Raw genomic sequence first — 18,052 nt, 5'->3', positions numbered from 1 at the left:
TCACTCAAACAGTTTACGGCCCATAAGTTAGTGCATCCCTGAAAAACTGACAGCGTGCAATACGGTATCGGTACATTCCTCTTGATGCAACTCAGATGAACGGGCTCCACGGTAGCGTCAAACGTTCCGTCGGTAGTAGGGAAACAGGCAACTGAAACAAACGTTGCGGATAACGGAGGCACAACTGTATCCCGGGATACACAAAGCACACTTTCACGATACAGTGGTCCTTCCATAAACGCAGCAGAAAAACTCGTACCTACACTAATTTCCCCCGTTTTGCAGTCGACGGTGGCACGACACAGCTTCAAAAAATCAAGGCCCAGGATTACGTCATGCGTAGAATGAGGTAGAACAGCGAACTCCGCATTAAATATTTGACCACCTAAGGTAACGTCTACATTAAACACGCCCACAGGATACAACAACTCCCCACTCACTCCGCGAAACATATCAGCACCGTCCCAGTGAAACATCACTTTTCGTCCTAGGAGGCTTTTGAACGCAAGACTCATCACTGAAACGGTTACTCCCGTGTCCACTAAGGCCATGGATGAAACCCCATCAGTTAATACAGACACCTTATTCTTAAACATACAAATGGTTGGAGGTATCTCTGTCGACATCGAAGATTGTCCAGCGACCTCACCTCCAACGGCCGCGCTGGCTAGTTTTTCGTAGGTGGTGACGGGTATCGACGCCACAGAGAGGGCGATCGCCTTACACGAGGAGCGGGTGGTGGTGTCAAGCTGCGATCGGATGCTGGAGAACGGTTCCGCAGCGGCTCCGGGTGCTGGTGAGGCAAGCTTCCTAAATATGTGTGCGAGGGCGAATATGTTTCGCCCAGAGGAGCACGGTACCGCCTAGACATCGTCGATCGGTCGAACCTCGGTGGTCGGCGGCGATTGCAGTACCTGGCAATGTACCCAAGTCGCCACAACTATAACACACAGGTAAACGATGATCGATGAACTGCCCTTCGAAGCGCTCAGTCGTGGGGAGTCGTGTAGCAGAGCGAAGCAGCTGAGCCTGCTGCACAGGAGGAACGGTCGGTCTGCGTGTGAACCTGCTGGGGCGAGGGTGTTCTGCAGGTCGGCGCTCCGGTGTAAATGTGCCCTCACGTGGCCATGGAGCTCCTCTGTGGTTGACGTCTGTGACACATACCGCCGGTTGCCAGGAAGTGCACGGTGCGACAGGCGCCATGTGTTGCGGGTAATAAGCATCAGGTTGTCGTATGACGTCGCGCGCAAGTTCCTGGTGCCACAGCAGTTCTTCACGCACGATCTGCCGTATAGTAGACGAAAGAATGGCGGACGGGCTCTCATCGACGCTGGCAACGGTTGTCACATTCGCCAGGCGTCCAAATTTTGGCACAATGTGACGTGTTTCCAATGTCTCAAACGTACGGCAATGACACACATCTGAGACAGAATCAACGTGTTCCCCGCTTGAGGAGATGTCCGACTCGGTCTTCCTCAGACGTCTGCGAATTTACGATTTTGCACAGCTTGAGGATTTCCTCTATGTATATAGTGCATGTTTCTCCAGGAGCTTGAGCTCTTTGAGCAAGTGTTCTCTCGGTGCGTTTCTGTTTGGCGTAGGAGTCGCCAAAACACTTCTTAATTTCCTCAATGAGGCGCTCCCACGTTTTTAGGGAGTCTTCGTGGTTTTCATACCACATCAGCGCTGTCTCACTCAGAAAGAGTACAACATATTGTAACAACGTGGGATCGACGAGTATGCGTAGCAGCACCGCCAAGAAACGCACTTTATCAGTCGTCCAAGGGAAAAACAACGTCTTCTTCGTTTTCCCCACTTCACCTAAAAACCCGCGCTACTTCAGCGTCGTCCCCACTGGCGCATACCTGCTGCATTATGGTTCTGCCAAATATAGTTGTGTCATTTGCTCCTCCTTTAGAACAGATCATCGTCCCGATGATAGAGGCTTGGAAAGCAGCGGTAAAAAACTGCGCAGTCTTGTCACTACTCATAGTACGGCTTCATACGAAGCATGTGAACGACCTCGGGTAAATGCCTACGGCGCTTTTGAACACTGCGAGCTGTCTGGAACGACTTCGTAGTTGACGTCACTGATGCGTCGGAGAACTATGTAGGGCCCGAAGTATTTGCGTAGGAGCTTTTCAGAGAGCCCACGCTGTCGAATAGGTGTCCAGACCCACACTTTGTCGCCGATGTTGTATGTTACGGCTTTGTGCCGAAGATTGTAGCGTCTGGCGTCACAGTCCTGTTGTTCGTGGATTCGTAGACGCGCAAGCTGCCTAGCTGCCTCTGCTCGGTGTGTTATCTCTTCAGCACCCATCTCGTTGTCGTCAAATTCATGAGGGAGCATTGCGTCTAATGTTGTTGTAACCTCACGGCCGTATACGAGACTGAAGGGCGTCTTGCGAGTGGTCTCTTGACGAGCCGTATTGTACGCGAAGGTGACATAAGGTAAAACCTCGACCCAGTTCCTATGCTCTACATCTACGTACATGCTTATCACATCAGCCAATGTCCTATTGAGTCGTTCTGTCAGTCCATTTGTTTGAGGGTGATACGCTGTTGTCTTCCGGTGGGCGGTACCACTTAGACGTAGAACGATATCTAAAAACTGGGCCATGAACGCAGTACCTCTGTCCGTGACGACTACTGTGGGAGCGCCATGCCTTAAAATGATGGATTCCAAAAAAAATTGTGCCGCTTCATCTGCTGTTGCCCGTTGCAGAGCACTTGTCTCGCCATATCTAGTGAGATAATTCGTGGCGACGATTATCCACCTATTACCAGTAGTAGACGTTGGGAAGAGGCCCAGAAAGTCTATGCCTACTTGTGCAAATGGTGTGGCCGGTACGTCAACAGGGTGCAATAAGCCGGCTGGTTTGACGGATGGCGGTTTACGACGTTAGCAATCCAGACATGTCTGAACGTAATGTTTAACGACCGCAGTAAGTCTCGGCCAGTAGTAATTCTGCCGAATCCGTGCCAATGTGCGAGTGTAGCCCAAGTGTCCAGCAGTCGGCTCATTGTGGCAGGCATGTAAGATTTCACGTCGAAGCGGTGATGGAACAACAAGTAAGTAGTTGCTGCCGCTAGGCGAGAAGTTCTTCTTGTAGAGGATGTTGCGACGCAAGCAGTACGATGCCACCCCTCTTGCAAAGAGCCTCGGCACGCTGTTGGTTCGTCCTTCGAGGTAATCAATAGGCGGCAGCAATTCAATGTCATCCCGTTGCTGGCGTGAAAGATCAGCAGTATCCACGAGTCCCAGAAGAACTGTGTCGTCATCGTCTTGTGCTGCCAGCTCAACAGGAGACCGAGAAAGGCAGTCGGCGTCTGCGTGCCGTTTTCCCGACTTGTATGTAACAACAAAGTCGAACTCTTGGAGTCGAAGACTCCAGCGTGCGAGCCAGCCAGAAGGATCTTTCAAATTAATGAGCCAGCAGAGGGAATGGTGATCACTAATGACGGTGAAAGACCGACCATACAAATATGGACGAAATTTTAGAACTGCCCATACCATTGCGAGGCATTCTTTTTCAGTGGTGGAGTAGTTAGCTTCGGCTCGGGATAGTGTCCTACTGGCATAAGCAATCACTTTTTCGCTGTTGCCCTGCCATTGTACTAGCACCGCCCCTAGACCGACATACTAGCGTCTGTATGCAATATCGTCGGGGCTTCCTCATCGAAGTGTGCTAATACGGGAGGCGATTGCATGTGTTGCCGGAGCTCGTGGAATGCCCGCTGCTGGTCTTCGCACCAAGTAAAAGGCATATCTTCTCGGGTGAGCTGTGTTAACGGCCATGCGATACGCGAGAAATTTGCAATAAATCGCCGGTAATATGCACAGAGTCCCAGAAAACATCGCACGGCTTTTTTGTCTGATGGAATCGGAAAATTAGCGACGGCGGCAATTTTATCCGGATCAGGTCGGACTCCTTGGCTACTGACGATGTGACCGAGGAACTGGAGCTCATGAAAACCAAAATGGCACTTCTCAGGCTTCAAAGTGAGACCGGCAGAGCGTATCGCTTCAAAAACAGTTTTCAGCCTTCGTAAGTGTTCGTCGAACGTTGTGGAAAAGACAATCACGTCATCCAAGTACACCAGGCATGTTTGCCATTTGAGTCCGGAGAGCACAGTGTCTATTAGACGCTGAAATGTTGCTGGCGCTGAACACAAACCGAAAGGAAGTACCTGAAATTCATAAAGTCCGTCAGGCGTCACAAAGGCTGTTTTCTCATGGTCTCTCTCATCCACTTCGATCTGCCAATAACCGCTTTTCAAGTCCATTGAGGAAAAGTAGCACGCGTTTCGGAACCTATCCAAGGAATCATCAATACGTGGCAGTGGATAAACATCCTTCTTTGTGACCTGATTGAGCTTCCGATAGTCGACGCAGAAGCGCAGGCTACCGTCCTTCTTCTTCACTAAAACTACAGGTGATGCCCAAGGACCATTAGATGGTCGAATAACGCCATCTTCCAGCATCGTCTTCACTTGTTTTTGTATTGCTTCGCGTTCCTTTGGGGCCACACGATAAGGGTTTTGTCGGATGGGTCTGGCGTCGACATCAGTAATGATGCGGTGTTTGGTAAGTGGCGTTTGACCAACTCTTGATGCAGAGGAGAAACAGCCCCGGTACTGATTGATGAGCTCAAGAAGACGGTTCCGATCAACGGCCGTTAACGTCGGATTAACGTCTACAATAGGCGCAGCTGTGTGGATTGTAGAGGTCAACTCCTGCACTAAGTGTGGCAGTCTTGTGTTTCTGTCACTTCGTCGAAATAGGCGACAGCAGTGCCTCTAACGATGTGTCGGCGCTCCTTACTAAAATTCGTCAGCAAGAGTTCGGCGCTTCCGTCGATTACATTGATAAGTGCTCTGGCAATGGAGACACCGCAATTCAGTGCTAGCGCACTGATGTGTTCAGCTACTCCAGTCCCATTTTGCAGGCTGTCACAGCGCACCTGTACGAGAGAGCAACTCCGCGGCAAAAGTATGACGTCGTCCGCGGCAATACGTAAGTGAGGTTGTTGTGGCTTCTCATGAGTGCCATTATCCGAACTCGTGGCAAATGTGACGCTTCTGTCACGGATGTTAATCACGGCGCCGTGCTCCTGTAGGAAATTCATGCCCAATATAAGTTCTTTACAACACTCAGTAAGGATGATGAGGGTGACGACGAAGGTTGAACCAGCGATTAAGAGTCGGGCCGTGCATTTCCCGACAGGTGTCATCAACTGACCTCCGGCGGTTCTTATGCTGGGCCCGTGCCATGGTGTCTTCACCTTCCTTAGTTTGTCAGCGACCTGTAAGCTTAGGATTGAAAAATGGGAGCCAGTGTCAACCAGAGCGGCTATTTCGTGGCCGTCAATGCATACGATGAGCTCGGCACTGATGATGTCAGTTACGTCTTTCGTACTTCTATCCGTCGTTGTGCTGGGCGTCTTTTTCGTCAATGTAGTCTTCACGTCGTAGTTCGGCGATAACGGGGGATGTGGAGCAGTTCGAGTATTGGCAACCTTACCCCCGGAGGTCACTGCGGCTAGTTTCCCCGTCGAGGGCTAGGCGATCTGCCCCTAGTGACGTCGGCAAAACTGCGACGAGTCGGCGAATTGTAGCGCGCCGGAGATGGAGAAGGAGAACGTGGTTGAGGCATCGTCGTATTTTGTGGCTGACTGTTCACAGGAGCGTCGTTGTAAGCGCGTCGACCGTTGTACGGAGAATAAGCATAGTTGGCAGGAAAGCCTGGGTGTTGAGCGGCGCGATAGTTGTTCCATTTGTGGCAAACACTATAGACATGTCCAGCTTCACTACAATGGTAGCACACTGGTCGACGGTGCGCCACAAATTGGTTTTCCGACGCTGATAGTTCGGCGGTAACTCTCCATGGAGCCAAGGAGTGGCGTGCGCATGTTGAAAATACGGCGTTGTTTGTGCTGGCATCATCGGCGGAGTCGGTAGAGTCGACGAAGGTGACGATGTCGGCTCTGTTTGTGGCGTAGGCGGTAATGTAGTTATGGGTGTCAACGGCGTTGAAGTTGCGTTGAGCGGACGGCGAACAGCCTCCGCATAAGTGAGGCGCCGTGGAACGTTCCCACAGTCTGGTGCTAAAAAAGCTTGCCGGACTTCCTCCCGGACTACATCAGCAACAAAAGATAACGTTGGCGTCGGTTCCATCGACGCAACTACAAAGCCGAGCTGCCGAAGCTCTTCTCGCACCACCTCTCGCACAACTTCATGCAGAGATATGTCGTTACTCGCAGCCAGTACGGACGTGTTCGCCGCCGAGTTGCTCATGTCATGCTGGCGGTATCGTTGCTGCAGGGCCCGTTCAATGGCTGTAGCCTCTTTTGTGAACTGTGCCACTGTTGTCGGTGGATTTCTCACAAGGCCGGCAAGCAGTTGCTACTTCACTCCTCGCAAGAGATATCGCAGCTTTCTTTCCTCTGGCATGTCTGGGTCTGCCCTACGGAAAAGACGGGTCATGTCTTCCGAGAACATAGTAACACTCTCATTGGGCTTTTGAACGCAGATTTCAAGGAGACGCTGCGCGTTTTCCCTCCTGTCGGTGCTTGAAAAGGTATCCAGCAGCTGTGCGCGGAAGTCGACCCACGTGGCAAAGCTCCTCTCCCAGTTTACGTACCACGTACGAGCATTGTCTCCTTCAAATAGAAATAGACACTCGAGAGTTCGTCCGCCGAGCTGGTCTTATGGTTATACTGGGCGACGCGCTCAAACTGGTCTAGCCAATCTTGGACGTCTTCAAAGGCATCACCATGAAAGCTCTCCGGAACCATAGGATTCTGTAGTGTTACTTGCGATGGAGCTGCAGTGGCCATGTTATTTGTAGGAGGCAAACAATTTCTCGATGTTTCTTGCAGGGGACTGGACTCGGGCGCTAAGCCTAACAGGCGACGACTGAACCGGTGGACCGGTGTTTCGATGCGCGATGGTGATTCCGGGCTCGATCGTCGGCTCCGCGAAGGGGTGCCAAGCATGAAGAATACCCAGCACCTCCACCAGTGTAACGACGTGGGATCGACGAGTATGCGTAGCAGCAAAGCCAAGAAACGCATTTTATCAGCCGTCCAAGGGAAAAACAACAACGTCTTCTTTGTTTTCCCCGCTTCACCTAAAAACCCGCGCTACTTCAGCGTCGTCCCCACTGGCGCATACCCGCTGCATTATGGTTCTGCAAAATATAGTTGTGTCAATATTCAAGCTGAATGACAGAATCCCAACAGTTGTAGCAGCTCACTCTTGCGTAGTGCGTCAGCCACTCGTCGACGTCTTCGCCCACTTTTCCCGCGAACGAGCACGGTTCCATGTAGTGCTGCAAAGGTCCAACTGGCGCTGACCTTTGAGCAGCTGAAACTAGGGCTGGTATTTGTCCACCTCCGTCCTGAGCCATAGGGAAAGTTGTTGGCAAGAGACCGGCAAGACAACGGCTCCGGCGAAGTTCTAGATGTTGCGACTCCGTGGTACGTTGTGTCGTACCCCGTACCTCCACCACTCTGTTACTCCCACAAAAGGCGTTACTTTGAAGCCGGGTAGCGTTAGATGCGATGGCCTTGATCAACTGGGCGCCTGTCGAGATTCAGCTAGCCAGCCACCCGTCGTCTTCTTCGTTCACCACTCTTCGGTGCCCCCACATACTGTTTGTTGAGGCGTGAACCCACTATGCACCTAAGAGCGTCACAATATCTATCTTGCACAGTCCTGTACCAAACACTTTCGTTACGCATACCATTGAACTTGTAGTCGTGATGGCAACAGTCAGTAAGATGTCAACCTCTAAAGCCTCCGGACTAGATAGTATTTTGATTCAAATGATAATATAGATATATCAGTACCAGTATTATGCCACTTGTTTAATCACTCCGTGAACTGCTCTAGATATCTGTCTCGGCTGAAGATTGCTAAGGTGGTCCCTATCTTCAAAGATGGAGACCGAAATGACCCTTGCAATTACAGGCCAATATCTGTGCTGAGTACCATTAATATCATATTTGAAAGAATCCTAACCCATCGGTTCCACAAATTTATTGGTAAGTACAAGGTTATGTGCCCACAGCAATATGGCTTTCGTTCGAATCATTCAACTTCGTCAGCAGTGTTAACACGTTAGCTCAAATGATTAATGCAGCTTTGCAAAATAATATACTTGTGTGTGTCATATTCCTGGATCTAAAAAAAGCTTTCGATACAGTTGATCACAACATATTTCTACATAAACTACAGCAATATGGTTTTCGAGGTAGCTCCTTGGATCTTATTACTGGCTACCTTCATGAACGAGTGCAAGTAGTCAGAATGAACAATGTTACATCATCACCTAAGGATATGCTGAAGTCCCTCAAAGATCTGTCTTTGGGACACTTTTATTTTCATTATATATTGACTTCCCACTTATAATTGGTACAAGTGAAGTTCTTATGTACGCAGACGACACTTGCATTGTAATAACAGCCGATAACGTTTGTGATCTGGAAACTAAAGCAAAAGAAGAGTTGGAAAAAGCAAGTGAATGCTTTTTAATGAACAAACTTATGATTATTGTTAAGACTAAATATGTGGTATTTTGTACGCATAATAATATATTGCCGGCTAAATCACTAGATTTACAAATAAACGATTTTACATTAGACAAAATCAGCTAATTTCTTTATCTTTGCATGATTTTCGATAGCAATCTGGACTGGCAAGAACAAATAAGCGAAGTTTACAAAAAGCTCCCATCAGGATGCTACGCACTCACAAGTATGTCATCATCTCGATCCATTGCCATACCACATACTGTAACGAATATTGGGGTACAACATACAATACTTATCTTCAACCTGTACGCAAACTTCAGAAATGCGCCCTGAGAATAATTACCCATTCATGTTACAATGAACCAAGTCTGCCTTTGTTTAATAGAATGAATGTTTTGCCGTATGATAAGATACACGAATTAAAAATTGCCCCGTGTGTCTCCAATATTGTTAAACACAACCTGCCTTCTCATGTTTCTATATTTTACACATCCTTTCGTGCAACTAGAGATCAAACGTATGAAAATTTTTATCTTCCTCCAACTAAGAATATCTATGGACGTTTGCTACAGTTTTCAGGGTCTAAAATTTGGAATAAACTACCAGCAGAAATAAAATAAGCAATTAATTTTTCATCCGTGCTTAAAAAATACTTGCTTAGCCTGAATAATGCTTTTTAATGTGAACAATCATAATGTCCTTTTATTAGTAACGCGCTGAATCCTGCTAAAAATGTGATTTAAATAGCATTTCGATTTTGTCACGATTATTCATGTATATTTTGAACCTTCATAATATTTCATGAACTTGCCTGCAATCCTTTTAACTAGCGTTTTACATGTTTACTTCGAAATGTTTAATAACATGCTTTTCCCTATTTCGCATTTCCTTTTGTACTCCTGTACAATATAATGGTGTACAATAAATATGTGTATGCACTTTATGTAGCTAACTTGCTTTGTACTTGTAATTGTTATTTATTTTTCATTGGACCCACAACTAGCCTGTGGCTATGGGTCCCACCAGTTTTGGTATTTCTGTATGTTCTATGCCTGCAAATAAAGAATTGAACTGAATTGAATCCCCAAGGTGCGTAGCCATCATGATCAAAGCTCATTACGTTAAGAATACTTTCAACGAGAGTTTGGAATGCAGCATCCATTGCTTAGCCAATGTGCGTGCTGCCAACGTACTTGCACGAGTGAATGTGAAAATGAAGTTTGTTCGACCCTCAGAAATTGTGTGATTGCTGGAGAGAAGTGCAAAAAGAAATGCGCTACTCATGTCTCTTGGTGCGAGCTACCTAGTACACTGTAGCAAAGCAAAGGTATGAGACACTGTGAACTAGCTCAACTGTAAGCTGAGGGATAGCCTCCGAGTTTGGTACGTCGTAGGTGCCAAAATTGGAAGTAGCGGTGTCTATGTAAGCATCCAAAATCAAATTTGAACTGTGCGCCATGGTGATGTTCGGCAGGCGGAGCGTTATGGGCACCACCCCACCCTGCCTTAGGATTTCGCAATGGAAGGCATTGAAGAAGGAGTGGGAGCACTGCAAAAGAGATCACAGGCGATCTTTCATTGTCGATAACTCCGCTTCTGATGAACACACTGAAGTACTTTTTGATGCAAGGTACTTCTAAAATAGCCTGTTTTAACGTCAAATGCATTTCTTGACTTTGGTAAATAGTGGTTCAGGACCCCCTTTCTGAGAAAAGAAGAAAGGTGTGTTGATTATACAACAGAGCCTAGTGTAACAGGCACATTATCCTTCGATACCTCCGTAAATGAAATTGATGATGTTTTATTTTTATATTTTTTGCATTGTTGTTGCAACACTTATCTCCAGATTATACAAGTCCTCCCAAGTTAGAGTTTCAGAAATTTGGCATATCTAGTGCTATCTACGCAAATAGTTGCTCACACAGATGGTTTATCTGCTTTGGAAGACACAGCTTTTACGAACAAGTAGAGCTGGCAAATCAAAATACTTTTTCTTTTTTCATTTTGCAATTTGGTATAGATGTTTACATTAAAAACTTGAGTGATGAATTCGAAGACAGCTTCATTTTCTTTGCTTCATCAGGAACACTTCAGTTTGGAGATATTCAGTATCGAAATTGACATTTTCATGTTCATATATAGGCAGGAGTCTAGAGACGGACTTCCGACCGTCCCCCTCCCCCAACCGCCCTATTGATGCGCCTTATTGCAGCAAAATGTCAGTCGAGAGAGGGCAGTAGCACAGCTGCTAACAGCTCTGCCAGGCTTCTAGGCTGGCTTGCAACATAATCACCTACATCACACGGTGAGTTCGTCTCTCTATCGGGACTTTCGCCTCTGGATGTGAAATTAACATACAGAGTGTCAAACTTGATGATGAAAATAGTCGGCAACCGATTTTTCGAATTTATTGCAACAATGTCTGAATAATCACGGCGTGGGCAGTCCAAAAATGTGAACTTTAGCAGTAAAATTAATGTCACTGCTTTTCACAATGCCAGCAGTATGACAAATTTATTTAATTTTGCCCTGTGCTGTGCTTCACTGATATACCACCTCTTTGAAATACCGCGATGGTGAACACTGCAAAGGTGTTTCGCATTCACTCATCACGTAGCATGATGTGCATTGCACCGCCACAAAGTACAAATATGCACCCGCGACCTTTGACTGTGCAACGCTATCAGATTAGGCTGTGATGCACGAATTCAGTTTCTTTCTGCCTACAAATGCGCTTTCGCCATTCCGTCAAGTAAGCACAACAACAAACTTCCTGAAAGTGTTCACAGTAGTTGCCGCCGTGTTGCACACGAACCTAATCTCGGCTTCTGGCCACCAAGCTCCTCTTGCGTTTCTTTCTGGATATGCTGCGCCATCTAGTGGCACTGCCAAGAAGTCTGCGCATGGCCACCGAGGCTAGAAGCACGGTGCGCCAGTGCCTACGAACACTGAGAATTGTTCCCTCGCTTGCTGCACACCCGATGATGCGCCTACAGTGACCCAAGTTGGCAAGAGGTTCGTTGATGGGCAGGCACATACCCAGTTCATTCATGGCACAGTTCACTAAAGCATGAAAGAGGTTCATTGAAAAGTGCCATACACCTAGTGCATTTGTGGCGCAGCCTGCTAAAGCTTTGGGTTGCTGTCCTTCAACACCCATGTGATGTGGGTTCGATTCCACCCAGCATCAGAGAAATTTAAAGGATCTTTCTTTATCATTGTAGAGCAGTACACACCTTATGACACATACCCAGTGACCTAAGTTGGCATCAAAGAGGTTTATTGAAAACCAGAACACACTGGCTGGCATGCACCCAGTCCTCCAAGTCGGCGTGAAAGAGTTTCATTGAAGAGCAGCACATACTCAATCCCACCTCTGCAGTGAACTATGTGTCATCATGAATGAGGTTTGTTGAAGAACTGAACATATGTACACATCGCCCAGTACTCAGTGACTCAAGCTGGTGCGACGGTTGGTTTCAGACCCTGTTCCCTCAGCATAACAGCCCGATGCTCTAAGTGTCTGACCATGGTCTAGAGTGACCAAGGTTGGTGGGAAAATGGCCTAAAGGATTTTTTTTCATATTGTAGAGGAGCACACACCTACACCATACACACACACATCATACAAACATACATGGACAGTTAGCCCCCAGGAAGTGCGTGAAGTACCCTAAGAATGCTACCGCATTAAAAAGAATACAACAAACTTCCCTCTGTGAGGAGTTCCTCTGAACTCTGTGGTGGCTCCCAAAATTTACGGCTTGTTGCGCTTGCCAGGGAGGACATCTTCGTGAAGAAGGCCCAGGGAACCAAGCAGTGCAACCGGCAGAACAACTCAGACGAGCTGGCAAGCGAGCATAGTATAATGGCTGCTCTAATGCAATGTAAGATGCCACCAGAAGTATTCTTCCTGTACAGTAAACTTCCATTATTTCGACTCCGATTAATCTAGCTTTTCGGTTTATTCGATCCCGACTGAAGGTCCTGGCCAGCACCCTTGCATTTCTGTGGGCTGAAACTTGCATTATTTCAATTCTAAAATTGGCCCTCGCCGGACCCCTGGGGTGACCCCAATAGCGATGCCTTTAGTGGCAGCGTCTGTCTTGCTGGAGCTTAGGGAACAGTGCATGTGTTGAACACACATCATCTGCTGTTGAAAATGCCCATTTTGGCCTGCTCTAGGATAATTTTCAAGCAATTTCAGGCTGGAAATTGTCTGCGTAGTGAAATCGGACACAATAAAAAAACAATATGTATGATGATAACGTGAAAGAAAGAAGCTGTCGAATGTAATTACTGCATTAAAGGCACTAGGCTTCAAAAAGTGAATGAACAAAAATATTTAGGTGTCACGATTGCTTCAAACCTCATATGGGATGCACACATTTCTAATATTACTTAAGTTGCTCTGCGCAAGCTGTTTTATCTTCGCAGATGCCTCCGGCTGGCCCCTTAATCCCCCAAGCTTTTAGCATTTACTACATATGTTAGGCTGGTATTAGAATACGCTAACACAGTATGGTTTCCTTATACAGTCACTAACATTAAAAACAAGAAAATGTACAGAGGAAGGCTGCAAGCTTCATCTGCAGCAAATATAAGCGTACTGATTCTCCCACAAATGTTAAACTCTGGCCTCCAAACACTGGCAATTAGAGCAAAACAAGCGCGCCTGAAATTTCTTTTTCAGCTACTTCACAACTATTATAAAATTGACACATCGTTGTACATCCGTCCATCAGAATCCCCTGTAACCCGGCACAAATATTCACACACACTGAAGGAGTACTCTTATCACAATGACACTTTCAAGCACTCTTTTTTTCCACTTGCTGTCAGGAAATGGGATTGTTTAGATCCCTTGGTTACTAAAGCGAATTCATTATTGGACTTTGCCTCAAAAATAGAAAATATCATTTGTTAATGCTCTCAGCCCTAGAGACATTTCACCATCATTGGAAGCATGTGTTGTGAGTGCTCAGAACAGAGTATTTTCAGGTTTGCTGTTATCTGCCTATGTATGTATTTCATGTATAATTTCTGTTATCTTTTGCTGTTCGTTACTTTGTGTTATCTGAGGTTATGATATTTCTATTATAAGTGTGTATACATTATAAGTGTTACAAGTGTGTTCACAGAATTTCAGCTCGGCATTCATTCCTAATTATCATTAAGGAAACCTAGTGTGTATACCTTTAGCTCTTATACCTTTGTGATGACTGTCACTGCGTTGGATTCAAGTTTCTGTTTCGCCGTGTGGTGCTGATGTATTATTATACCTGCATGTACAATCTGCACGCCCACCTGCTATGGTCTCAGAAAGAGACTGGCAGTATTGAAAATGAATAAATAAAATACCAAAACTGCCTTTGCTATGGTCATATGCTTTACTGCAAAACACCAGTGTATTGCGGCGAAGCTGACTTTAGAAAGGCTGCCAGTGTGCAACAGATTAGGCCCTTGCTCATTTTTCTTGTTAAAAACCAGACCTGTGTTAAATTGGTACTTTGTTTAGGAGCTTTGATGTCGTTTATATGTTATTCTTTTACTTCAGATACATAGACAGTGCGCACGAATTTATTTCGGGCATGTTAGAATAAGGGAAATGTACAGCCAAATGAATTAGCGGTATGTTTTAACGTGACAGTATTAAGGAGCTCGTGTCGTAGAAAAGCCGTGTCGTCGGCGTCCGCGGCATTGGCCGTGAGTGAAAAATGGCGGTAAGCAATTTATAAATAAAACAACTTGCAAGATGGGCTGGGTGGGAATCGAACCAGAGTCTCTGGAGTGTGAGACGGAGACGCTACCACACAGCCATGAGTTCGATGGTTCAAAGTGGGACAAAAGCACTTCTAGTGAATGCGGTGTTTCTTTAGAAACGTGCCATAGAAAGTTATACTGCGGTGTATATAGGTAATTATGAGCATGTAAATTACAGAAGTCGCAGTTAAACGCATAGCAAAGTACGTTTCCGCTACATTTCTTCTGCGCTTGGCGCACACGCAGAGCCATCCTGCGGCAAACACAGAAGACCCCCTCCTCGCAATGTACGGCACTGCCCCGACAGGTGGTGCACCACTCGTCCGCTTCTCCCCTTCATCTCGTTTGAGCGCACTGGGGCCGTGTGGGGACCGGTGCAAGGATGCCCCAATACCCTTGCATTTAATAAGTTTTCTCACTCTCTCTCCTTCCAACTTCCAGCGTGCTTCCCTCGAACCCTCGTGTTTGGGCGACGCGGTTCCTCTTTGCGCTCACAGCGCGATTCTTAGGTGCAGCATCCGATGCGGGACGCCTCTGACGTGATCGCTGCGTCGTAGCGCGTCTGGTGGGAAAGCGTCTCCTCCGATGTGTGCAGTGCTGCTGGCGAGGAGTCATGCGTCTGCCTGGTGCTTCCAAGCGAGATAGAGGACGATCCATCGACGCGCCAGCCCCATGATCGCGTCCGCCTTCATGGCACATCGCGACCCGGCTGTCCGTGCCGATCACATTTGGCTCGCGTAGATCGTTTCTCCCTCCGAGACACAGAGTTCTTTAGTTCGTTCCGCTTGCTCAGGGGCATGTTTCGTCTTTGTGTGACTCAAGAGCATGCCAAGCGAATGAGTGGGCGGTGTGAACAAGGTACGATAATGCTATCGCGTTCCACTCTTGAAGGTGAAGCTTAAGCGTCTTCCAAGTTTTTTGACATTTGTTCTACATCTTAATTCAACCAGCAGGAATGAATTTCTTCCATACTGCCAGGGTCGAATTAACATAAATCGACTGTACTAACCAGTGAATTAACCAACCGTATATATTTATAAACCGCAAACTTTCAGATTTGTAAATGTCCCACAAACACAAAAGAGACAGCATGCATTTTTTTTTTTTGAGCTTGAATTTCTGCAATGTTTGCCCTGGGCACATGCCTTTTATGGGATACATACGCACTGTATTAAACTTCCGTTAATTCGATTCTGGACGAAGGTCCTGGCTGGCCCATGCATTTCTGTGGGCTCAAACTTTCGTTATTTTTATTCTAAAATTCGCTTTTGCAGGATAATTCAAACTTATCCAGTCTGCATGAACTCACACACCTGGCCCCTAATTCTAACCCCATTGCTACCCCTTTAGTGGCATCGTCTGTTGGCGAAAATTAGGATACAATGAATGCGTTGAACACACGCCATCTCTGGTCAAATATGTCCATTTTCGGTCTCCCCTAGAAAAATTTTCTGTGGCTCACATTGTATGATTACGATAGTTACCCAATTCTGACATGCGCTTCTTTTTGAGGAAAGTTGAGCTGAAGATGGCCTGCACGGTACAAATGGACACAATACCTAAACTACCTTCACGGCATTCGCATAACACATGTATATTGCGGCGAAGCTAAATTTAGGAACCAGGCTGCCATTGTGCCACATATTTCGACCATTTTTCTTGCTAGGACACCGGGTGCGTGTTAGATTTCTACTTGGCCTTTAATTTAACTTCTACATTAGTTTTATACTTTTGACATATAGAAGAGGGCGAACGTTTAATTCAAGGGCCTGTTAGAATTCGTAAAACATCACCAAACGAATAAGTGGTGTTTTCTTGAGCTTTTACTGCATCTTGATTAATACGATCCGCTGGATGATTTGATCAATTTCATCAATCCCGTCAAGGTCAAATAAGCGGAAGTTCACTAATTTCTTCTTAGCCATGGCACACAAGCAGCAGCAAACTTGTAACTGCAGACTGACAAGCAACACATCGTTTTTAGAGCACAGCGGCTTTGCTATTCCCAATATGGCCTGCTGCAGAAATTTGTTTTAATAATCTCGTTCAAAGCAAGTATGCCTGTGGCATTATGACGCCCTGCTCTGCCACAAGAGGACGACACACACACACCCTCATGATTTCTTGTTCTCCATATGTACGGATATTGTGCAATCTTGCGCTGCCCCGACTTTCAACTCCTTTAATACTTTTTCAGGAACAAAATTTATCTTCGTAATACTTTACCCAAAATTTGTTAAATCACAGAAAGAGCCCAAACTCACAAACGTAACAATAAACTTGGAGGAATTGAAAGGCACGCATTTACTGAATGACTGTGCCTTCCTACAGGAGATGATCATTGACACAACTACAGCAACAATAGACATTGAAACGTAACTCAACTGTGCATCTGCGAGCTGCAGCAGTAAGCTTTCAGCTTGCTGTCTTGCGTTGCTTGCCCGCTCTAAGGCCAGCGCATGTTGCCTCTCGTAGTCTTCTATCACAGCATCCAACCTAGGGGAAATAATGGAGTGGCGAGTTGCAGAAATGCACTGACAAGAGTTCAGAAGCACAGACAAGAACGCTGAACTGCACCATATGCATGCTCAAAGGAACCAATAGGCAGGGCTGAAAATCCACAGCATTGCCTGCTGTGTCAGGGTGTTGAAGCGCTGCTTTTTTTTCTTATAAGATTGAATAGCGAATACTTTTCACTTTCTAAAACAAAGCAAAAGAAATCATTGCAAGGAAAACAAAGGAAAAAAATTTGGCCTATGTATGTTCAGGCTCTGCTATTTGCAAGTCTGTCCAACAGTGCAGCTTGTAAATGAGCAAAATGTGTCCATAATTTAAGTAGGAACTATAATTTTAAATTGGCAAAGAAAATTTCAAAAGCCAGTAAGTGGTGCAGCTTGGCAGTAAAATATTGTTACTTCTGATGTAGTATATATGACACTACTGTATGTAAGTCGACTATAATTAGGCATAGCATACTTATTGCTTAAAATTACAGTTGGTGTATTATTAGGTGCTAGTACTTTATTCTATGCATATTACGAAATAAAGAAACTCCCCGCTAATGAGCGGCACATGTGTCTCACAATGCATGGTGGTGCACATACTGCTGTATGTGTGTGTTTGTGACTAAGTATCCAAAGTTGCGTGGTCTGCCAGTGAGAATGCCATTTACTAGTTGTGCCGTAAATAGGTGCCAGCCCTACAACATTAGCACACGCATGGCTATGGGAGCACACTGAACTGCATGTCACGTGTAGAACTGTCCCTTCGCTTTCGAGAACTTACGTTGGCTTGGCTAAAACACCCTATAGACTTATTAATGACCAAAGCAGTTCAACAGGAAACCACAATAACACATAGCTATTACTGTAGAAATAACACCAGAAAACATGAATCACAGGAACATTGTCTTGATAAGCAAAATAATACCTCACAGCTACGGTCGCACTTGTCTACCTCACACAAATGCCGGCATATGATTGCTATCGCGCTCACCTATCATTGTTTTCAGCCGGCTTCCACTGAATGACTACATCCTCAGTGCAGATAAAAAATTCTGGCAAAAATGTTCCATAGCATTTTCCACGTTACTGCTTCATGATTAGACACTGACAGTAAGCTTTCCATGGCACTAGAAAAAAAATGGGCACCATGAAAATTGGTTGTCAGTCCCTTTAAGTTTCGTGTAGGATATGTCATGGAGGCTGAACGGTTGAACCAACAAGGGCAGGCACTCAGTGCATCCTGTGGTG

The 18,052-nt window shown here is 46.1% G+C and overlaps 1 protein-coding gene across 3 annotated transcripts in view; it reads right to left on the bottom strand.

Moving 5' to 3' along the window:
• Positions 1-18,052, bottom strand: part of LOC142578708 (uncharacterized) — a 66,119-nt gene that overhangs the window by 26,550 nt on the left and 21,517 nt on the right. For all 3 annotated transcript variants that reach the window (XM_075688207.1, XM_075688205.1, XM_075688206.1), the window contains one exon: positions 16,686-16,796. In XM_075688207.1, the coding sequence (XP_075544322.1) occupies positions 16,686-16,796 (111 nt within the window). The remainder of the gene's footprint in view (positions 1-16,685; positions 16,797-18,052) is intronic.

Source organism: Dermacentor variabilis, chromosome 4 (genome assembly GCF_050947875.1).
Source record: "Dermacentor variabilis isolate Ectoservices chromosome 4, ASM5094787v1, whole genome shotgun sequence".
Taxonomy (NCBI): domain Eukaryota; kingdom Metazoa; phylum Arthropoda; class Arachnida; order Ixodida; family Ixodidae; genus Dermacentor; species Dermacentor variabilis.
This window is presented reverse-complemented; position numbering and strand designations above follow the sequence as displayed.